At 35.9% G+C, this 24971-nt stretch overlaps 1 protein-coding gene across 2 annotated transcripts; it reads left to right on the top strand.

The window, feature by feature from the left end:
• Window positions 1–24711, top strand: LOC106879729 (ankyrin repeat and SAM domain-containing protein 3). Of its 2 annotated transcripts, none has more exons than XM_089352094.1 (13): window positions 1–321; window positions 4359–4665; window positions 5083–5281; window positions 7285–7406; window positions 7690–7771; window positions 10310–10421; window positions 11647–11724; window positions 12801–12929; window positions 14817–14945; window positions 17006–18173; window positions 19024–19165; window positions 22371–22543; window positions 23696–24711. In XM_089352094.1, exons 2-13 carry the CDS (start codon window positions 4469–4471, stop codon window positions 23940–23942), a joined length of 2778 nt encoding a protein of 925 aa, XP_089208220.1. In that variant the 5' UTR covers window positions 1–321; window positions 4359–4468; the 3' UTR covers window positions 23943–24711. The 2 variants fall into 2 exon arrangements, with proteins under 2 accessions (XP_089208220.1, XP_089208219.1); XM_089352093.1 differs by having other exon boundaries at window positions 25–321; window positions 11644–11724.
• Window positions 24712–24971: the final 260 nt, after the last annotated feature.

Below are 24971 nucleotides of genomic sequence, written 5' to 3'. Positions count from 1 at the left end.
AAACTCAATGGGGAACTAGTGAGCAGCAGGTGCTCGGAATATATCTGACCTGTCTCACGAATTTCCCCTAACACCGTTTAGGTATCAGCCTCTGAAATTTCATCCCTCCTTTAATAACTTTTTCATCCAGTCTCTCTCCTCTATCAAAGTTTACATCACTGTCAAAACAAACTTGTTGACTGTCTTTTAGTCATATAAGAACGAAAAAACAAACAAACAAAAAAGCTTTATACATACAAAAAAAAACAGATGGTGGTTAACATAAAAAATACAAAAACAATAACACAATACAGTTTTAAGACTTGGTTCCCATGATAAATGGTAAAGTGTAATCCGTTCTAATAATGCATGCAGCATGTTTCGTAGACTAAGTGACTGATTTTCCAACTTAAAAGATTAACATTTAGTCCTTGTTTTGTTCTTTTAAAGCATTTTTTTTTTGTTTGTTTAAAAAACAACGATGACCAATTAAAACTTGTTGATCAATGAGAAAACTTTTAAAAGTTATTCATTTGTTTAAAATTTCGTATCTTATTCACTTGGGATATACTATGGACTGTCCACTAATGGATAGCTTGTTTGGAGTTACTTGAGAACTTTTATTAACATAGTTTATTTCTTGCCTTGAGAAAATCCAAACTTTTCGAGGTCTCTTAAATAAAATTCCAACACATTTACATACCACAGCTAACAGTATATAACGTTACTGTTTAGTATTAGTAATAAAGGCATAGATTTAATTTTTAAAACCAGTCTCTAAATTCGTTTTAGGTCTAAGTACTGTTTCGATAATTCTTTTTAAAGAGTCAAGTGTTTCGATGGAAGAATGTGCAACACACACGTGCCTATATATATATATATATATATATATATATATATATATATATATATATATATATATATATATAAACACAAGTAATCAGGACTGAAAGAGGCACATTTTTTAAGGACGAGTATTTTGTAAATTATGAGTAAACTATGTCCCATCATTATAAGATACCCAATCTATATATATATGTATATGTATAAATATATAATTTAGAGAGAAAAAAAAACAGTTATTTAATTCATCCATGAAAATCCACAATCACATATAGAAAAATTTAATAAGTAAATACACTAAAAAGACCTATAATAAAAATATATATTCGTTTTCATCCGGGACTGATTTTCGAATAGCATAAATTATTCAACATTTCATATCCAAGTAGAGCTGTATGACTGATTAGTTTTTACTAATTCAAATGGGAAAACCCACGGCGGGAAAATCAAATACATAGACCCTTAGCACAGTATTCCAGTATTCTTTATCTGTTCAACTATTTACGCAGGCACATAAACGGAAGGGTAATAAAATATATGTATTAAACATTCAATTGTCATAATCTCGTATAATCTTGCAAATTTGTTTTTATCACTAAATTATAAACGTCGGTTACGAATATGCTTCTACTAAGTCTGATGTTAATGTCTAAAACTTCACATACCGTGAATTTTAACCAGATACTATTAGATCATTTACCGCAGGGACACGGGATTATTGTAGACATAACTATTCCAGAGTCGACAGGTGTGAAAGGTTTTATTGCTTTGGCTTGGCTCCACGTATCTCTCAACGTTACAATAGATATCTTAATATGAGACTAGAATCCCATATAACTGGAAAACTTCAGTTTTAAATGCCCTGAATTCGCAATAAAAATTCTACTGCTATATAGCTTTAATAAACATTATTACACTTGTCATGTTAATTAGCAATATTTAAACACAGCTATTGCTGTCTCACACTCTTCTTACGAACAAAAGAATAACTGATAACCGAAGATTGATTATGTGTTTGTGTAAGGGGAATAAGTCATACTCCCATTTACATTTTCTGAATTACATGTAATGCTCTCTCTCTCTCTCTCTCTCTCTCTCTCTTACACGCACACACACAGTGAGGGGCATTCTTTCGAACCGAAAATCTCTCTTATATACATTTATATGTAATTGTATGTGCGTATAACAGGCAATCCTTCGGTACCTTCCCCCATGACATAGATAAAGAAGCTAGATTGAAAAAAGAGAGTGAGTGACGTCATCTCCTCACACCGACACTCAGTAGATCAATATCGAAGGAATGCCCATACTACATATATATACATTTACATATAACGTGTGTGTGTGTGTTAAGATTTCTGTTGGGCATAGCCATATTACTAATCTGGTGTTAGAATTCAGTATACACATGCTTCAGAATAAGGTGTTAGGTGAGGACAGAGCATAATATGAAATTAAATAAAAGCTCCAATGAAGCTATGAGGTGATGCACAAGCACACAGCTCTGAGTACATTGCATCTTGTGGCAGAAACAGCTGTAAGCTAATGAATTTCATAACGTAATTCCTCTTCTCTTGTCATTTATGTTAGACATACATACATACATGTTACAATGTAAACAATTTTGCATTATATTGAAGGATTGCTCAATACATTTGGTAGAGTACAATATATATATATATATATATATATATATATATATATATATATATATATATATGTCGTGAATTGCTGGAAATACGGATTAGAAAAACGGCTGACAACTGATGAAGGGTCGTTCCTTGTGTTGCTTGTCATGTTTTCCATTTGTTTCTTTCGTTGCTTGCAAAAAAACCCCTTATTCCATGACCTCGTACTTCATATTTTTTGTTGTTTATGTTTTGTAACGTCCTGTGCCCACATATGCATATGTATATACATATACATGTAAGTATGTACATATACGTATGTATATATGCATATATATATATATTATCATCATCATCATCATTGTTTAACGTCCGCTTTCCATGCTAGCATGGGTTGGACGATTTGACTGAGAACTGATGAACCAGGTGGTTACACCAGGCTCCAATCTGATTTGGCAGAGTTTCTACAGCGAGATGCCCTTCCAAACGCCAACCACTCCGAGAGTGTAGTGGGTGCTTTTACGTGCCACCGGCATATATATATAATATGCATATATATATATATATATATATATATATATATATATATATGTGTGTGTGTGTGTGTGTGTGTGTGTGTATGTATATACACATACACACAATTCCCAACTTTGACTCTCCATAAATCCTAAATTGCCACTTTGATGTGACAATAATATTAACAGTTTCTGATTTTGGTACAAAACTAGCAATTTTTGAAGGCTGGGTTTTACTCGATACCATTGACCTTAGTACTTGACTCGTACTCTATTGTACTGACCCCAAAAGGATGAATGGCAAAGTTGGCTTCTGCAGGATTTGAAACCAGAACAGAAAGAGCTAGAAGAAATTTCTCATGGTATTTTGCTTGATGCACAAATGATTCTACCTGCTCAATACCTTACAAATTAGTAATAATAATAATAATAGTCCTTTCTACTATAGGCATACAGCCTGAAATTTGGGGGAGGGGACAGTCGATCACATCGACCCCAGTACCTAACTGGAATCTAATTTATCGACCCCCAAAAAGATAAAAGGCAAAGTCGACCTCGGTGGAATTTGAACTCGGAATGTAACAAAGGGGAAAATACCTCTAAGTATTTCGTCCAGCGTGCTAACAATTCTTCCAGGAATAAAGAAGTTAGGATCAGCAACAGGAAGGCATCCAGGAATAAACAAGTTAAGATTAACACCAGGAAGGGCATCCACGAATAAAATCCTATCACAAATAAGTCCCTACACACCCCATACTAGCATGGAAAAGAAAAACAGATGTTACATAAGCAAACTTGTCATTATGTTGATTATGGAGGGATTATTGGCTAAGTGTAGATCAATTATGATGAGTTATGGCCAGAGGGGTTTTCTGAATAATACACATAACTTAACAAGGAAAATGAAATTCATTATAATTTTTTTAGTAGTGCGGCATGCTTGATAATAAACCATGTCTCATGCAACCTACTTCTCAGAAAAGATTGCTCCTACCCAGTCGGGATGAAGTGAAATGATTAAACCAGGAGTCAAAAGTTGATCCCAAATTCAGTTCACCTTGAACTTAGCCTCAATTTATATAGCTCTTTCTTTCTCATACGCACACATAGATATGTATATATATACTAAAAACAAATAGATACCAGTACACGTACAGATGAAAACCAAAGAGGATCATGGGAGGGAAGATCCCAGAGTTTAAGCTCCAAAACAAAAATATTTTCAAAATGGAAATAAGTTGATTGATTCCTTTTTGTATGTAAAATTATGCTTTATTAATAAAAAGAATTACAAGGAAACAAAGTCCCAGGGAAGCATTTTCTTTCATAGCCTCAACTATTCGATAGCTGCCATAAACTCCTGTACTTGAAATATATTCTTTTATTTTGACAGGGTGTCCAGCAAGGAGTGAATTTACCCACATCTGGGTCAAAATGTTTCTGTGTAACAATCCATAGTTCATCTCCAGATAGAACCCAGCTCTGTTCACACTATTTGAAACAATGAGTTCTGGTACTGAAAACAACTCCTGCGAGGGTTCTGATGAATCTTCTGAGAGTGAACTTCTTGATCGGAGTCTGTCAGTTTGGCGAGGACGAGTGGCTATTAATGAAGATGAAGATTTTGTACCTTGTCCTCTTGACATTCACACAGCTTCCAGCATTGGACATTATGAATGCGTCCGTTCTATTTTGGTCAGGTAAGATGCAATCTCAATTATATATGTGTATTTGAGTTTCTAACTCTGTGCATGAGAGAGGGAGAGAGAGAGATAGGGAGAGAGGGAGGAGGGAAGAGAGGGGGAGGGGAGAGGGAGAGAGAGAGGGGAGAGAGAGGGAGAGACAGACAGACAGAGATCAGTTTGTGATGCAATGGCATAGTTAAAGTGTGTACTGCCCAGGACAGCCCTTGAATTTTCTCTGTACTAAAAGTGCCACTCCCATAAAAGCATCAACTCTGTTGGACTGCACCACCTCCAGTTGCAGCCTTCGTTCCACTATCACAACCTACCCCCACTGCCACAATCTCTCTCCTGTCACCTCCCCCCTCCCTTACAAGCTACACTACTTTTCTGATGATACTGAATTAAAAAACATTTTTCTTTTTACCTTTCTAGGAATGAAGTAAATATTGACTGCCGTAATAAAGGTGGATGGACCCCGTTGATGTATGCCAGCTATATTGGACATGAAAACATCTTGAACCTCCTGTTGAAGGCCAATGCCAATGTGAACATAAGCAACTACAAGGGGCAAACATCTTTGATGTTAGCTTCCAGCTGTGGCAATGAAAGAGTGTCCTATTTCCTGTTTCAGGTAACAAAAATAATCCCTGTTTTCAATCTGCATAAAACCATTGTTTTTAGTGACAATGTTGTTATTGGACAGGTAAGGTAGACATAGGCATGGTTGTGTGGTTAGAAAGTTCACTCCTAGCTACATGGTTTCAAGTTCAGACCCACTGCTTGGCACCATAGGCTGACTAATGCTTTCTGGCCTTGTGAGTAGTTGTAGTAGGCAGAAGCTGAAAGAAACTTATTGTGTTTGTGTGATTGTGTGTGTGTGTATGTGTATGTATGTATGTGTATATATATATATATATATATATATATATATATATATATGTATGTATATAGGTGCAGGAGTGGCTGTGGGGTAAGAAGCTTGCTTCCCAACCACATGGTTCTGGGTTCAGTCCCACTGCGTGGCACCTTGGGCAAGTGTCTTCTACTATAGCCTCGGGCCGACCAAAGCCTTGTGAGTGGATTTGGTTGATGAAAACTGAAAGAAGCCCGTCGTATGTATGTATGTATGTATGTATGTGTGTATGTATGTATGTATATACATGTATATATGTATGTATGTATGTATGTATGTATGTATGTATTTGTGTGTCTGTGTTTACGTCCTCATAAATTAGCAGTTCAGCAAAAGAGATAGACTAAGTACCAGGCTTACAAAGAATTAGTCCTGGGATCAATTTGTTTGACTAAAGGCGGTGCTCCAGCATGGCCGCAGTCAAATGACTGAAACAAATAAAAGAATATATATATGGGTGTTAAATAAAACGAGACAACAAAACCAAGGCAGTGTGAAACTCCTAGCACATTTATAAAGAGAAAGGTGGTCTTACAGCTGTTTCACGGTTATAAAAGATATCCCATCATCAGAGACGATATGAGAGAGTTAACTAGAAAGAAAGAGTAGAGTTCAATATGAGAAGTTATTTTGGAAAGGGAGAGATGTAGGAAGTATAAAGGGAAATAAGAGAATAGAAATAAAAGTAAAAATATATGTTGGATGTTAAAACTGCTGTTCTGTTGTCCAAGGAATGTGCTATGTAGTGTGGGTGAAAAGGGTTTTTGTCCATGGTATGAAAATTCTGATAGGAGTTCATATTTTGTTGTATACATATATATATATGTCCTATTATAAATTTGAGTGATGTGTCTCTGTCTGTTACATTTTTATGTTCGTTAACTCCTCCTAGACCATTGATGCAAGGACAACGAAACTGCCCTAATCCCAGGGAATGTCCTAAGGGGGCGCAATTTTTTTAAGGGCCGCTTAACTGGGGCCCCACTGACACCCCCTCCCCTATTCTATGCTATTGTTAATGTTACTCTTCTTGTTAACCCTTTCATTATCAACCTGGCTGAAACTGTTTCTGGCTCTATAGTACAAATGGCTTGTTTTCATAAGTTTTGAATTCAAATCTTCCACCAAACTTATGTTCCTAAAACCAGCTTAATGATAACTAAGTTATTTTACTAAATTCTTTGTTATATTTAAAATTAATTGAAAGAAACAGAGAACATCTCAAAATAAATACAGTAACAAAAGGGTTTTAAAGTAGTGAACTGGCAGAATCACTAGGACGCTGGGCAAAATGCTTAGCAGTATTCGATCTGGCTTTACATTCTGAGATCAAATTCTGCCCATGATTGACTTTGCCTTTCATCCTTTCAGGGTTGATAAAATAAGCACCAGTTGATCATGGGGGTCGATGTAATCAACTTACCCACTCCCTCAAAATTGCTGGTCTTGTGCTAAAATTTGAAACCAATATCTAGCTATGTCAAAGCAATGAGTAAATTAAAATCATTAACACACCAGAGAAAGTGCATGGCAGCATTTCATCTGTCTTCACGATCTGAGTTCAAATTCTGCTAAGGTTTACTTTGCCTTTCGTCGTCAATAAAATAAGCACCAGTCAATGTAATCAACTTAACCCCTCCCCTAAATTGCTGGCTTTGTGTCAAAATTTGAAACCTATATAATAACTCTTCTTGTTAATCTTTTCCTGTTTCATTTTCCAGCATGGCTCTGATCTTGAAGCAGTGGATAAACGAGGATGGACATCCCTGTTCCATGCCACATATGCCGGACACCAGAATGTTGTCAAATTCCTGTTAGAGAATAATGCCAACTTAAACGCCAGGTATATAGGTCATTGATACTTTTGAAAAATGCCTTTATTTTGCTTTGAATTCTTATCTTTTTATGGCTTAGTAGGAGAAGGGTTTTCAAGATTGTTGGGGTAGCAATGGTAGTGTTCGAGAAGAGGAAGAAAAACAAGAATTGCTGATATTATGCCAAAATTAGAAAGAATCGTGATTATTATTATTATTATTATTATTATTATTATTATTATTATTATTATTATTATTATTATTATTATTATCATGATTATTATTATTATTATTATTATTTCATGTTGGCAGGGAACCAAGCCTGGGGATGACCCCTTTCATGGAAGCAGCTGCAGGAGGACACGAGATTATTGTTCAGCTTTTGTTGCAACATGTAAGTGAAGCTATGGTTTGTTATTTCCTCATTGCATGATTAAATTTCAAATCTGTCATTCAATCTTGCACAATCATCATCATCATCATCAGCAGCAGCAGCAGCAGCACACATTCAGTATTCCTGTTGTTAAGCTTTGTCTGTTTTGAAGCAAGGTAATATTTTTCCATATTTAGGAATATTTCTTGCAGAAGACTGAAGAGGAACAACCTCATTTAGAACATCACATGATGACTAGACAAGGCTACACACAAACATGCTCATACACACAAACATATATATATAATCCAGATAATATGACAAAGAAATGCTTTAACACATTTTTAATGATCAGTTACAATTGAGGCGTTGAGTAAAAATTTTTCAAATAAACAAATTTTGGAGAAAATGGTGGGGAGGGACAGGTGGAAGTCTTTCCAATTTTTTTTTTTTTCAGTATCATAATCTCCATATTTCTCTACATATTTCACCAAAAAAAAAATTTAAGAAATGGAGGGGGTGGGGATTAAAATTTTGAAATGCATTTTTTTTTTCATATTTGGAATCTCCACCATCGATATAGTGTGTTTTTGTAAAAAAAAAACCCGAAGTGGGTGCGGTCCCTGATCTTTACCTCCACCCTTAATTGAATTCATGTGGCAATATCAATTTAATGATGATCCATTCCAGACTCTTTTGATGGGTGTGAGAGATGTTTATAAACTATAATTTTGATTGGTGCGAGAGATGTTTATAATCTATAAATTTTTCAAATAAAATATGTTTTGTTAGTATTTTTGTTTTAATTTTCGTTTCTGATTAAATATATTTTAGCGGTCATGCTCAAACAAAAAATATTTCAGCTGTCACACAAAAACTCCTGTGTACGTGTAAGCAAGCTGTCACACTTAAACAAAACAAAAAAAAACAAGCTGTCACAGTTAAACGAAAAAGTGCCAGAAAATTATACATACAAAATTATTTAATTATTCCAAACATTTTTTTATATGCAAAACAACAGACATAGCCAGCAGAATAACTTATTAAACGTAGCATTATCAGTTAACTATTTTTTCTTTTCATACAAATTGTCTCGTGAATTTCTTGTAACTTCGGAAATCAGGTAATTTCGGTAGATAGATAGTCCAAACATTTGAGCTGACTAATTATGAATTATGGGATTGTTGATATGTATTGGTCAGAACTTTTACAGGTTGACTAAGACGAATCGATAGAGGGGAGATCAAAGCTAATGTTCACTTTCATCAAAAGCATGACTTCAGCAGTTACTTTATTGAGAAAAAAAAGAATCTTACAAGCATTGACTTTACAGATAGGCAGAAGAGAACTGATAGATAATGAAAGATAGGAAGTGGGGAGGGGACAAAAGATTTCATATACGCTTTTCTTTAAGCATACCTAGAGGAAGCAAAATGGGAATACAGCGAAGCATCAATCAGGACGGGTTTCCTTTGAAACAAAATAACTATTTTAGCTCAGTTTCCAATGATTTGAACTAACATATATTAATGTATGTCCAACATACTAATGATTTTGCTGTTTCACTGTCTTTTGTTATTCTAAACAAAATAACTTATAAACCTTTTATAGATAAGTGATATCAAAAAGTTCTCAGACTAGTTCTGTAGCACACCAATAGATGGCAGCACACAGTTGCATGCGTGATGAGAGCTAGCAGTGACCTTCATGAGGCAGTGTGCTTAGTGACATCACTATGTTTACTTTACAAGTTCTGAAATTTGTGTTTTTGTGATCATGTATAGGCTGTAGTCTATGATTTTTTTGTCATGGACAGGAAGTTGGATCAGAGAGCCAATGTGAGATCTTACATTAAACTTGGGAAATCTGCTGCAGAGACTGAGCATGCTTCAGCAAGCTTATAACAATGAAGCAAGTTGATTACATCGTTGAACCCAATGTTTAACTGGTATTTATTTTATCGGCCCCCACAAAAGAAATAAAAGCTAAGCCAATCCTAGTTGAACTCAACATGTAAAGTCTTAAGTGCCACAAAGTAATATTTCCAACATAGTAATGCTTGTGTCAGCTCACTGCTTTCATTGCTTTAAATGTCGGTTTCAAATTTTGGCACAAGGCCAGCAAGTTCAAGGAGAAGCCAATTAGATTGACCCCAGAGGTACTTACTTTATTGACCCTGAGAGGATGAAAGGCAAAATCAACCTCAGTGGAATTTGAACTCAGAACATAGAGACAGACAAAATTCTGCTAAGCATTTCACCTGGCATGCTATCAATTCTGCCAGCTAGTCGCCTTTAAATCTAACATGCATTAATGCACTAATAACTATTTTTTCTTGACTATCTGCTGCCAAGGTTTGGGGCTGCATCTAATATGCCTGTACATCTTTTATGCCATCAAATACAATATTTATATGCTGTGTTATGCTTTTAACATTTTACCCTTTCATTTCTTTTATGACCTTTACTTACTTCTCTCTCTCCCTCTATATCTATCTATCTATCTGTCTATTTATCTATTTACCTCTCTTATTTATTCTTGTAATTTCTCTAATTTCAGGGTGTTCATTTTAATGCTAAGACCATCATTGGAGACACTGCCCGGTCACTGGCACTTATCAATGGATATATGAAGATTGTCAGTCTTATTGACCAACATGTAGCGATGCGAGGTCAGGGGAAATATTTATAACTATTCTATGTCTTTGCCACATTACAAAAAAAAAAAAAAAAAAGTCCAACAAATTCTATATTTTTAGTTATTTAATTAATTGATAACCTACTCAGATTTCTATAATGAGTATAAGGTTAAATCTCCCAATTACTGATCAAATAGTTATGAATTAAATCTTCATAACTAAAGGTGCAGGCATGGCTGTGTGGTTAAGAAGCTTGTTTTGCAAGTATGTGGTTTCAGGTTCAGTCCCACTGCATGGCACTGTGGGTGTTTGTAAATATTTATGAATGTAGAATTATACCAAGGCGGTGAAGTTTGTCTTCAAGATCTTTTTCTATTTCAGGCGGTAAAGAGTGTGAAAGAGAGACAGAGATAGAGACAGACAGAGATAGAGACAGACAGACAGACAGAGATAGAGAACGTGTAGACGTTGCTGGAAAAAAAATAAGTCATTGTGTGTATGCTGTTAATGTAATCCTGTGTAATTTGGGACTTTGTATGGTTATGTATAGAAATATAAACAAACTAACACACACACACACACATATATACTCATTTGTTTTGAAGTTTGTGTTCCGTTGTATTAAATATACTCATCCACCAGCTATGGAGAATGAATCAGACAGGAGGCGATGGTTAGCCAGAGAGAGACAAAGGTGAAGAACAGCTAGTCTCACTCAGGAAGAATTGGATGGAAGAAGATTAAACAATACATTAAGGTTATTAAATCAATCGCAAGAAGTGAGACAAGAGAGACAAGTGCAAGATGCAAGGAGACAGGTTCAAAGACGTCAAAATGAAAAGGAGCACCTAATTGCACAAAGGAGAGATATCCAAAGAGAGAGAGCAGCACAAAGGCGCCAAGATGAAACAGAAGAGCAAGCAGCAGTGAGGAGAGAATATCTAAGAATGAGAGCAGTGCAAAGGTGACAAGATGAAATGGAAGAGGAAGCAGCACAAAGAAGAGAAATCAAAAGAGAGAGAACATCAAGAATGGAAGAATTAATTAATACTGAAATGGACCATCCAAAACAAGGTGAACTCATTGCTGGTAGGGTTTACACTAGAAACGTGGTGTTGAAGCAATTACTGAGATAGAGGTTGTAATGTTTTTATTTTTATTTTATTATCCATATCATTTTTATGCCATCATTTCTGATGGCACGGGTACACTAGTTATAGAATATTATTAATACATCACTGTAATTGCTTTCCAGAAGACCCTGCCCGACTTCTAGCAGCACCGCAACTTCCTCGACATCCTATCAATTGGGGCGTACGTACCAAGGAATCAAGAGGTTTGTGTTATCTTTTCATGTAGTTTCTTTCTACTAGAATTTAGATTCCTAATGAAGTTTACTGATTGAGATGCTCGATACCTATCACTTGCAATGCCTTCCTCATATTCTAGTATTTAATATATAGTATCATAAAAGCATGAAACTATTTGTAGTTCTTTTGGTTGTGTATTAAACTGATATTTATCTCACTGGATGGAGTACTTGTTTTATTGATTCTACCTATATTGGATATGTAATTTATAAAAAGTGATCTAAATTAAGATCTTCCATGAAAATTTCATGTTAAATTATGTAGCATTCACCATCTTAATAATGACAGTTCTTTTCCTAAATTCTTATATATTTCTGAAATTAATTAAAAGGAAGACATTGTATTTTAAAAATAATAAGGTAATGAAAGGTTTAATCCACCATCCAATTTAACGCACCACTTGGCACCTTGAATGCCATTAGCAGAGTCCACAATGCTGCAAGTATTCAGGCCAAACTTTCAGTTCCGGAGTAACTTCCTTCCTCCATCCCATTATTTTTGGAGGTCCTGTAATGAACCACGGGGCACTGACTTCCCTCCTTGCTAAATGGTGAAACAAAAATAAAATAACAAAACAAGAGGCTCGGTCTTTGATGATTTGACAGTGCTAATGATAATAAGTGTTGATTTATAAAATAATAATAATAATAATAATAATCCTTTCTATTAAAGGCACAAGGCCTGAAATTTTGTGGGAGGGGGCTAGTTGATTACATTGACCCCAGTACTCAACTGATACTAAGGATGAAAACAAAAAGTCGCCTTCAGTGAGATTTGAACTCAGAGTGTAAAGACAGGCAAAATGCCACTAACTCTGCCCACTCCCTACCTTCATAATAATAAGAAAATAAAAGAAGAATCCTTTCTATAATAGACACAAATAACAATAATAATCATAATAATGATTTTTTATTTCATTAAATTTTAATATACTTTTAAAATTTTATTTTGTATCTTCTTGTTAATTATTTGATTTGACAAAGATTTTTAATTGTGTTTTTGTTCTAACAGAGTGTTTGTATTCTATTTTATACTACTTCAGCTTCTCCTAATATACGAGATGGGCCTGATGCTTTTGCACGCATCATTGAGCAGTCAAGGAAGTGTGATGTACAGAATTATGGTCGACTGCCTGACCAAATAAGGAAATGTGATGTGCCAACCTTCCCGAGTAAGTTCTTACATTTATCATATATTACTGCTAACTTTGGTATCATGTTGTGATATAAAACTCAGTACCACATGAGTGTGAAATAAACTTCTTAATCCCACTATGTGGTTCTTGAGATATCTTGTTCACGGACAAACAAACAAACACGACTGAAAACAATACCTCCGCCTTTGCTAAGGCAGAGGTAATTATGATTGATAAATATCAAATATCCTTTTCAAGACTGAGTTGTCTTTTATTAAATCAAGATTTGAGAAAAATAGAATTAAGTTCTGGTGATACAAATACTTAAGAATGGATAAGCTTTTTAATTGTATACAACGCAGGAGTGGCTGTGTGGTAAGTAGCTCGCTTACCAACTACATGGTTCTGGGTTCAGTCCCACTGTGTGGCACTTTGGGCGAGTGTCTTCTACTATAGCCTCGGGCCAACCAAAGCCCTGTGAGTGGATTTGGTAGACGGAAACTGAAAGAAGCCCGTCGTATATATGTATATATATATAACGTGAGAGAGTTAGGGGTTGGGGGTTCAACCCACTAAGGGATAGTATCTATCCAGTATACTGCTGGGAGGGTACCCAATTATTGCTACACTAGTGCTATACAATATATATATATATATATATGTATGTTTGTGTATGTATTTGTGTGTCTGTGTTTGTCCCCCCAACATTGCTTGACAACCGATGCTGGTGTGTTTACGTCCCCGTAACTTAGCGGTTCGGCAAAAGAGACCAAGAACGCGGCGAGCTGGCAGAAACGTTAACACGCCAGACGAAATGCTTAGCGGTATTTCGTCTGCCTCTACGTTTTGAGTTCAAATTCCGCCGAGGTCGACTTTGCCTTTCATCCTTTTGGGGTCGATAAATTAAGTACCAGTTACGCACTGGGGTCGATGTAATCGACTTAATCCCTTTGTCTGTCCTTGTTTGTCCCGTCTATGTTTAGTCCCTTGTGGGCAATAAAGAAATAAAAGAGACCAAGAGAACAAGTACTAGGCATCCCAAAAATAAGTCTTGGGGTCGATTTGCTCGACTAAAGGTGGTGCTCCAGCATGGCGACAGTCAAATAACTGAAACAAGTAAAAGAGTATATATATATATATATATATATATATATATATATAAACAAAATCGAACACACATACACAAGGTATGTGTGTTGTTAGTTCGTGTGTTGGCTGCAGTTTTTTAGGTGTAAGAGAATATACTCTCTATGCACCTGGTGTAAAAGATACCTCAAAGTAAAGCTTAGTCAACTCACATCAGGTCCTTTCTTGGAGTGATAGACATTGTTTCGTCATTGTTTTGACTTATCAATGTCGCATACCAAACAAATCCATTGCAAGACATATGACTGACAATGATTATATGCTAAATGGTTTAAACACCATCTGCTGGAATGTCCCAACGTTTCATGCCACAGAGAAAAAAATTCAAATATCTATATGTGTGTGTGTGTGTGTGTGTGTGTGTGTGTGTGTGTATTGGTCTAAATACTCATGAATGTTTGATGATCTAAGTAACATTTTGAGAAGTCTTTTCAGCTTCGATGAATTACCATATATATATATATATACATATATATATATATATATAACACAACAGACTTCTTCAGTCTTTGTGAACCAGTTCCATTCAGAAGGTATTGGTCAAACTGTGGTATAATGTAGGATGTTAGTGAACAATATTCATGTTGTGGGACCAAACCCCTAGCCACAGGGTTCCAAAGCAAGCTTATTAACCGCACAACCATGAAATAAGGAAGGAAGGAAGGAAAAAGAAGAAAGAAAGAGATAGAAGGAGAGGCAAAGAGAGAGAGAGACAAAGAAAGAAAGAAATGGTAAAATTGTAAATGTTAAATTTGTAATTCTTGTTGATCTTTCCAGCCACTTCTGTTCCGGAAGGTTATGTAACGTTTCCTAGAGGCAATGCAGAAGAAACCTATTTGCGATACAGAGATGTCACGTCACCTATCAACCCACAAGATCATAATCTAGATAGTTCTGGAGGAAAAGGTAATTTATTTCGGTGTCGTTCTTGTTGTTGTTGTCATCATATAGGGGTTAATATATATGGAATATCTGAGGAGTAAAAACCTTCAAATTTCGTAATCTTTTTTGTTGGTGTTCATGCTTGTATGCACTAGGGGATGTAAGAGCAAAAATACAATATAGCATATCATGGGAAAATGTCATTGTCTTCATCACCATCATCATCATCATCTTTTAATGTCCATGTGTTGGTATGGCTTGAAGATTTTGACAGGATCCAATGGGTTGGAGGACTGCATCATATTCCAGTGTCTGCTTTGGCATGGTTTCTATAGCTAGATGCTTTACCTCATACTGATCACTTTAGAGAATATATTGGGTACATTTTCATGGCACCAGCACCAGTGAAGTCACCATGTCACTCACAAGACTAAAATCCCCTTCGAGTAAGTGAGACTATTGGATGGATGGATGGACGGAGAAAGTGAGAGAGGGGGTGGGGTATTTATGTTAAGTGATGAGAGGGTTAAAGCATGAAAGAGGGAGCAGGAACAGGTTTCGTGTTGTAGAGGAGACATATGGCTTCTTGCATTATACAAGAGTGGATAAGGGTAATTGGGGTGAAGCTGGAAATAGGAATAAAGATAGTTGTGACTAATTGTCAGAGTTGGCCCTGGGGACAGGGGAAAAGGGAAGGAGGAAGGGTCATTAGGTAGAGGTTGCAAGAGTATATGGGGAGCGGAAGGGATAGTTAGAGATGGAGCAGAAGTGGGAGGAGTGCGAATATATTGAATAATGCGTAGAAATTGAGAGGGGTTGAGGTGGGAATTGTTTATTTTGACCTTTACTTGTTTCCATAACCTCTCAGAATGGTGAGATTGATGCAATCAATGCCCACCCTGAGTATCTGCAGGTAAAACATGATCTCAATGCCTCAGCAGTGTGATCTCCACTAAAAGCACTCAAGGACCAGCTGGTGATGTTAAGCTGGGGGGAGGGGTGCATTAGGCCCACTGTTAAGCACTATGTTGCACAACAAATTGTTATATTGTGGAGGATAGTGTGTACAGAAGAATCAATATATAAATTCTTCAACTTCATATCTCAAAGACAAGTTTACAAGGTATTGACAACCAGCAGAAAGTTTTAAAATTATTGCAGATTTCATTATGTTTTAGACAGTACACTTAATTCTGCATCATCCAAATCCACCTTGCTGTTAGTAAGGGGAACCAGACCATCTGGTTCCAATTTCATTTGAGCTAAACCAGCATCCTATTAAAGAGAAAAATCTTTTTATTACCTTCATTTTGTCTCATGAAAATTCAGGTGAATATCAAAACCAAAGAATTCTTCAGGACTTACTTAAAAGACATCTTTATTTCATTTTTAATGATAAATGAGTCATTTAAAATATAGTAAGGAATTTCATTAGGGATTTTGGGCCCTCTATAACTTGTAATTGTCTAATGATTTTAATATATTTTAATACATTCACCCCTTAAAATTATATTACCATTAATTATGGAAAGTGGTTTTACCCAACGGCCATGTTCTGTATCAGTGTATAATGCTGGAAATTATCTTTCTTATTGACTATGAGACAATGTGACTCACAGAAAAATACCAGTTCTATGTTTTGGTGGATAATTAACATCATTACAGGAATGTTAAACGGTTAAACGGTCTCTCATGTTAATATGATTTTTATTTTTTTTATTTATGTGACCTATTAAAACCTAGCCAGGCTCATGGGCCCGGTTTCCTGGTTTCTATGGCATATGTGTTCCTCCCAGCTGGACGGGACGCCAGTCCATCGCAGCGTTACTCAAGAAACAGGAAGAAAGAGTGAGAGAAAGTTGGTGTGAAAGAGTACAACAGGGGTCGCCACCACCCCCTGCTGGAGTCCCATGGAGCTTTAGGTGTTTTCACTCAATAAACATACACACAACGCCCAGTTTGGGAATCGAAACCGTGATCCTCCGACCGCGAGTCTGCTGCCCTAACCATTGGGCCATTGCGCCCCCACCATGTTAATATGATACTGAAATCTTTTGAAATCATGTCTTTGTTTCTTGTTTCAGATTCTTGTGATAATGAAGATGAAAGTACAGTGTTTTCTCAGACTGGGGCTTTGACTATCAAAAGTAGTTCAGGCTCCAGTGGTGGTCTCGCTGCAGCTTTGCAACTTAGTCATAGTAATAGCTCAGACAGTGATGATGTTGTAAGTTCATCATTTCCCAAGAGTCTTTTACCAAAACATGAGTATGTATCCGGTAAGCTCTCAAAAGAACGAGCCCACCAAACCCTATCTCAGCCCTCTGTGATTCCAAAAGAGATGTTGGAGATGCCTAGAGATGATGCACTTGGTCTTGCACATTTAGAGATAAGTTCTTCAAACAACCAGCTAAACCGAGGTTATTCTTCTGATCCTTGCCGTTTGACTTGGGGTACAATATCTGGTGATTCAGTTCTTAACTCAAATCATGACAGGAATCTGTTTTATTTGGATACTCAATATAAAATCCAAAGTGACAGCGCCAAAAGACATTTCACTCCACATCAGACAGAAAACAATGAAATGAAATCCTTTCCAGGCAAGGAACAAATGTCACAGAATCTGGATTCTTGTATTGGTTCTCCTCTATCAATTTATCCCTCAGATTTAATAGTTGATCCATACATTAGAACATCGAACCTTGCAGGACAATATGCAAATTTCCCAGTGATTCAACCTGATAACAATACAGCAGGTCAATTTCTTATGCACAGATCTCCATCACAAAATGAATCAGATTTTCCCTCTGATAAACTTGATCAAAACCACCTACACTTTTTATCTACCAACTTAGGAGGGGTTGCTCCACCAACAAACTTTCCTGCTGTGAGTGAAAGTAATGTAGTGAGGGATTTATATTTTGGTGATAAATTAGATTCGTTTTCACAACAATGGCTGCCATCTCACAGTAGCAACAGCAACAATAATGACAGTCTCTTTACGGATGACACGCAAAATAATCCAAATTGTCCCCCTGCCACTCTACAGACTAGAAATGTCAACCCTGTAGATTCACCCAATCTACCTGTTTCAGTGACCCCATCTGATATGCCTTCAGATAAACCTCAAACCCTTGTTGAACTTTTACAACAGCTTGGACTCTTAAAATATTTGCCTGTATTTGAAGAACAAGATGTTGACCTGCAAGTTTTTCTTTCCCTCACGGACAACGACCTTAAAGAAATTGGCATTAAGTAAGTATTCTCCCTTCATGCATACTTTTATTCTTTTACTTGTTTCAGTCATTGGGCTGTGGTCATGCTGGAGCACCACCTTGGAGTGTTTAGTCTATCAAATCCGCCTCTGTTTTTTTATTCCTCCAGTAGCTGGCACTTATTCTATTACACTTTTGTTGCTAGATTGCTACATTACAGGGACATAAACAAACCAACACCAGTTGTTCAGCAATTGGGGACAAACACAAAGACATGCACATACATAACTCTTTTCTCTTTTCTCTTTTACTTGTTTCAGTCATTTGACTGTGGCCATGCTGGGGCACCGCCTTTAGTCGAGCAAATCGACCCCAGGACTTATTCTTTGTAAGCCTAGGACTTATTCTTTGTAAGCCTAGTACTTATTCTATCGGTCTCTTTTTGCCAAGCCGCTAAGTTACAGGGATGTAAACACACACACACACACACACACATATATATATATATATATATATATATATATATATATATATACATATATACGACGGGCTTCTTTCAGTTTCTGTCTACTAAATCCCCTCACAAGGCTTTGGTCGGCTCAAGGCTATAGTAGAAGACGCTTGCCCAAGGTGTCACACAGTGGGACTGAACTCGGAACCATGTGGTTGGTAAGCAAGCTACTTACCACACAGCCACTCCTGCGCCTACATTATGTGTGTGTGTATTTGTGTATATGTGTGTGCTTGTGTATGAATGCATTCGTACTGCAAAGAATTTAGTGTGGCACTCTACTGCTTCTACATTTTCACACATATGCACGCATGCACTCTTATAAATATTTTTCAGATTGTCTTTATTATTCAATTTTTTACTTCTTTGTTATATAAAGGTTGTTTGGTCCTCGGAGGAAAATGGCCAGTGCTATTGCACGTTGGCATAGTAATGTGCGAACACCCTGTGATGGGTTGGAACGGGCTTATGCAGATCGTCTTGAAGCAGAAATGCAGGAAATGGCTATTCAACTTCATCAAGTAAGAAACAGCTCAATCTCTTTTCCTTTTCTTTTTTTTTATAAGGGAGACAACTGTTGAAGATAGGAAAGGTAGACTATTGGTCTATTGGCCAGAACGAAGTGTGTCTTTGAGGTCAGAATTTCCATTTTTGAACTTGGCATACCAACCATGAGCGATTGTTTCAACTATAGCACCCTGTCCATACACAGCACAAATGTCGTGAGCAGCTTTTGCGGCCTTAGAACCTTGATTAAAAGCAAAAAGAAGGAGGTGTTGAAAATGCTTGTTTTTCTTAACTTGACATTCCATTTTAATTATCTGAAAATAAACAAAAATGAACTAAAATTAATTAGAAAAATAAACAAAATAGATTCCAAAATGATTCAAAAATAGAATTTTCAAAAGAAATAGATTCCAAAATTTAAAACCACAATATATTCCAAAATTTAAAAAAACAGCAGGAACTTAGTTGCCAACCCAATAGATGGTGAATATCCTAAGGAATAATCATTTAAAGATGTTTTTGTTACATGTTGTTATTGTTTTTGTTGAATAAAATTTGTTGAAAAAAAGCTGCAATAATCATGCACCAACCCAATATATATATATATATATATATATGTGTGTGTGTGTAACAGTGAAGATTAGTTGTGTAACAGTAATATGGGATGTTGGCGTTGTAATCAGTTTGTAAAGATTGGTTCTTCATTGATTGCCATTATGTTAAGATGAAAGAACAGTGATTGAAGTTGTGAAGAAAATATTTATTTACCGTTACATTGAATACACCTTGCCTTGATGGGCAGGTGATAAAATCCTAGAGCATGCAAAGTAAAGTTAGATGTGGTAGATTTTCCTTGTATAGTTTTGTGTACATATTTTCTTAGCAGGAATCCACAGATAGAGAACAGAATTAGAGCTAGTGAAAGTTGTAAGGTCATGGGAAGTTGTCTCATAGTTGCTGACAGTAAATTTCGCTTCTCCCTCTGACCACTGTCTTTAGTAGCTACCTTGCTTGTGATCATGATTCTAGTGTTCCACTCCCTAACTGATGGTAGCTGTCTCTGACAGAAGTTGTCATTCATTAACTAACTGATTGAGTTGTCACGAGCCGACTAACTGAGTTGTCACCAAGTGACTAACTGATTTTTGCTTGGGGGTTCTTGTTTTTATAACTATCCAGGAGGACAGACATATCGTTGAGAACAATGGATTTAGTTGGTGGTACTTCTTATCTTAATTCTAGCTTTTGGTGGTCTAGGAGAGATTAGAATGGTCAAGTGATGAAGACATTATTTCAGCCTAGCTAAGGCAATCTGGCAAATGTAAAACTGCTGTCACAGAAAAACCATTGTTCCACTGTGAGAAAAGTTCTATTGAACTGTTACTTGAAATTTGGCTATGGTGGATCGAATCCACTTCATGCCTGCATGATTCTCTACATATATATATATATATACGGAATAATTACTATGAAGCTGTGTGTAGAATATATTGTACAAAGGATCTTGGGTAAGGCCAGAACAATGCGAAGTAAATGCAAGGTAAATCACAAGACAATGAATATATGAAGTCTACATTAATTCATATATTCGATTTGCCTTGCATTTACTTCGCATTGTTCTGACCTTACCCTAGATCCTTTATACAATATATATATATATATATATATATATATATATATATATATATATATATATATATATATATATTTATATATATATATATATATACATATATATATATATATATATATATATATACATATATATATATATATATGTACATATATATATATATATATATATATATATATATATATACATATATATATATATATATTTATAAACATAATTAAGGGATCAGCAAGCATTTGCTTCACCATATACCGAAGTTCAGAAATAGCAGCTAAAAAAGCTGAGACTCCAACAGATAGCATTACTTGTAACACACAAAGGCAAAAACAAGAAGAAAAAAAACAATGAAAACTAACCATTTAAAGTTAATCATAGACGCGTTTCTGGATTATGAATGATAAAATTCAATTTCCGTCATCGGTATGATATTCCAGTAGTACATTCGACTATGCTAGCAAACCGCGCAAGTATGAACGAGTGAACATCATGCCTCGACACAATCTGAAAGCATAACCGAACTTACCCTTTTAATTTGTAATAATTATTCACTCCCTGATAGTAAACGCAAAGCTTCTGCGGTATTGTTTGTAACGCACATGGTAATTTCTTGAGGAGGAAGTAGTGGAATGACTGGCCGAGGTAAGTTCGGTTATGCTTTCAGATTGTGTCGAGGCATGATGTTCACTCGTTCATACTTGCGCGGTTTGCTAGCATAGTCGAATGTACTACTGGAATATCATACCGATGACGGAAATTGAATTTTATCATTCATAATCCAGAAATGCGTCTATGATTAACTTTAAATGGTTAGTTTTCATTGTTTTTTCTTCTTGTTTTTGCCTTTGTGAGTTACAAGTAATGCTATCTGTTGGAGTCTCAGCTTTTTTAGCTGCTATTTCTGAACTTTGGTATATGGTGAAGCAAATGTATGGGAACTTTTAAATAAGTTCTCCACCGATAATGGTGCTTACATACCGAAGGGCTTGGTAAAAATTATTAATTGTTGATTTATTAATAAATTAATAAATTGATAAATCTTTACCCTTTTAATTTGTAATAATTATATATATATATATATATATATATATATATATGTATATATATATATATATAGTAGAATAAGAAATAGAAAGCCCTTGCTATAGTATTATTTATTTGGAAAAGTGAATAGAAATGGCTTTTCTGACAATTTTTCCACTTAAATAATTAGATGTTTATAAGTTTATAAACATCTGATTATTGAAGTGGAAAAACCCATTTCTATTAATTTTTTTCACACACACACACACACACACATATATATATATCCCTTTAGCAATTTAAACCAGCCGTGTCAAGCCCATATATATTCTACATGCTTTATGTTCTAATGGACCAAATTCATCTTCTGACCGCAGTTATGCAATGTCTTTCTAAAAATATACTGACGTCATTGAAATCTAGAAAAGGGAGATAATGCATGATTAATTCAAATCAATTTGAATTAATAAGCATTATTTTTTACAAAATAATCTAAATGCTCAAGGGTTATTCTTTTATTCTTTTACATGTGGCCATTAATTTTCTTTTGATTTTTCTTTTGCCAGGCTAATTCTCAGGTAAAACTACTCGAAGCTGAAATACTTCAGGAACAGAAGTTACGTTCTGTGACTGAGGGCTGCTTTATGGAAGAACGAGCTCTTCGTCAGCGTGAGAGATGTCGAATGGAGGAAATATGCTGTCAGTGTCAACAATTACAAGAAGCATTTGAACAACTCAGGTAATGAAATTCATCATCATCATCATCATCATCATCATCCTCATGTAATGTTCATTTTCCATCCTGCAATGGGTTGGACAATTTAACAGGAGCTGACTAACCAGAGAGCTACACCAGGCCCTGTTGTCTGCTTTGGTATGGTTTCTATGGCTGGATACCCCTCCAAATAGCAATTAATTTCCAGAGTGTACTGGGAGTTTTTTGTGGCCCCAGCACAGGTGCTTTTTACATGACACGTTATGTGTATGTGTGTGTGTGTGTGTGTGTGTGTTTGAAAGCACATGGTTCAGTGTCAAGCTCACAATCATAAGGTAGTGAGTTCGACTCCGGGACCAGGACACTTTACTTTACATTGCTCCAATTCACTCCAACTGACTTGCGACATGATGGGTGCCAAGTTGTATCGGCCTTTGTCTTTCCCTTGGATAACATCAGTGGTGTGGAGAGGTGAGGCTGGTATACATGGGCAACTGCTGGTCTTCCATAAACCACCTTGCCCGGACTTGTGCCTCAGAGGGGAAATTTCTAGGTGCAATCCCATGGTCATTAATGACCGAAAGAAGTCTTTACTCATTTTTACCCTTTTATATGTGTGTATGCATGTGTATGTGTGGATTGTGTATCTATGTTTGTCTCCCCCCACCATCACTTGACAACCGATGTTGGTGTGTTTACATCCCCTTAACTTAGCGGTTCGGCAAAAGAGTAAAGAACAAGTCCTGGGGTCGATTTGTTCAACTAAAGGTGGTGCTCCAGCATGGTTGCAGTCAGATGACTGAAACAAATAATAGTATATACACATAGAGAGAGAGAGAGAGAGAGAGAGAGAGAGAGACAGACAGACAGATGTGTGTGTGGCTGTGTGGTTAAAAAGCTTGCTTCCCAACCGTTTGACTTCAGAATCAGTCCTACTGTGCAGCACCTTGGGCGAGTATCTTGTGTTATAGCTCTTCTGAATTGATTTTGTTGATGGAAACTAAAAGAAGCCTGTTGTGTGCGAGTGTGTGTGTCTACCTTTTTTTTGTCATTAAGTGATGGTTGTAAATGAACATCACAGTTATACAAGTCGTGTTGTGTATACCATAATATGAACTCTAATCACTTATAGATTTATTATTTCACTAAAATGATCTTTATTTTGTTTTGTTGTAGATATTATCGGTCTGAACTGCATGAGAAATTGTTGAATCTTATCTCAGGTGATGTGAAGAAAGAACCATGTGGGAGAGAAACTATTCCTCTGGATTCTTCCTTTCTCAAAGAACTGGATGTTGTGAAGAAAATGGATATTTGCTCGAATGAGCTTAAACAGAAAATGGACTTCATCAGTAGCGCATTAAACGATCTTTTATTGCAGGAAAATATTTCACCTGCATTTGTACCGACCGCATTTTCTTAGCAACAACAACATCAGAAGCATTTCTGTAAAATTTCAATGTCTGTCACCAAACATTTTCCATTTCTGACATTTGTCCTCAAAGCACATACCAAAGAAATTTCAACATTGTTGTTTGATCTGGTCGAGTTCGTCTCAACAAACTCCTTCAATAGGGACCATATGTTTTTGTTTTGTTTTGTTGGATTTTTTAAACTTCTAAATCTTAGGAATACATGCCTTACAATTAAAACAAGATAGCTATAATTAGAAATGTAAATCTAATTCTTCGTTTGGCCAGAGAGTTCCGTATTTGTATTTACGCAAACAGAATTGACCAGGGCTATCCAACAACAACAATAATTACAAACCAAAGAAACAAGTGGGAGATGGGGGGGCGGTCTACAGAATTAGTATGAAAGGGGATATGGATGCTAGAAGTAGTAGCCACATTGTCCTCATGTCAGACACTAAATACCATCTTAAAAAGGAAGAACACTTACTCAGGATTATGTTGCTTTGGAACCATTACAAGATGGACAAGGTATGGATACCTTTTATCATGTGTCTGAACCGTCAAGGTTTACAAGTTTACCTGGGATTTAATGACAACAGAAATAACTTTGTGATGTGTGGTGTAGTCTGACCACTGTGCCTTGTATTAAACTACTGTCCTTCACATCATACTCATCTTTATCATCATCATCATCATCATCATCATCATTATCGTTATCTTCATTGTCGTATGTATAAACTTTTATGATAAGTTGTCGTAATAATTTGTTTTACCAGACTATCTCTTACTTTTTCATTTGCAAAATATTTTCATTGGTTCCATTCCAAGCATTCTTAGCTGTCCCATTCCTAAATATGTATATTTTGCCAAGCTGGATTTGAAACTAGAATCTTTATCTCTAAACAAAATTTTTAAACAAAGAGTCTTTAAACCCAATCCCCTAGGTAACAATATATTTAAATTCAATTTTCTTCTCTTATAGCAGCCTTACTGGGTTAATACCTGCATTACTCTTACTGGTTGGCCTATCATGAAGT

The sequence above is a fragment of the Octopus bimaculoides genome, chromosome 5 (genome assembly GCF_046866305.1).
Source record: "Octopus bimaculoides isolate indiv1 chromosome 5, ASM4686630v1, whole genome shotgun sequence".
In the NCBI taxonomy this organism is placed as follows: Eukaryota; Metazoa; Mollusca; class Cephalopoda; order Octopoda; family Octopodidae; genus Octopus; species Octopus bimaculoides.
The sequence above is the reverse complement of the archived record's forward strand: the minus strand, read 5'-3'. Positions and strand labels throughout refer to the sequence as shown.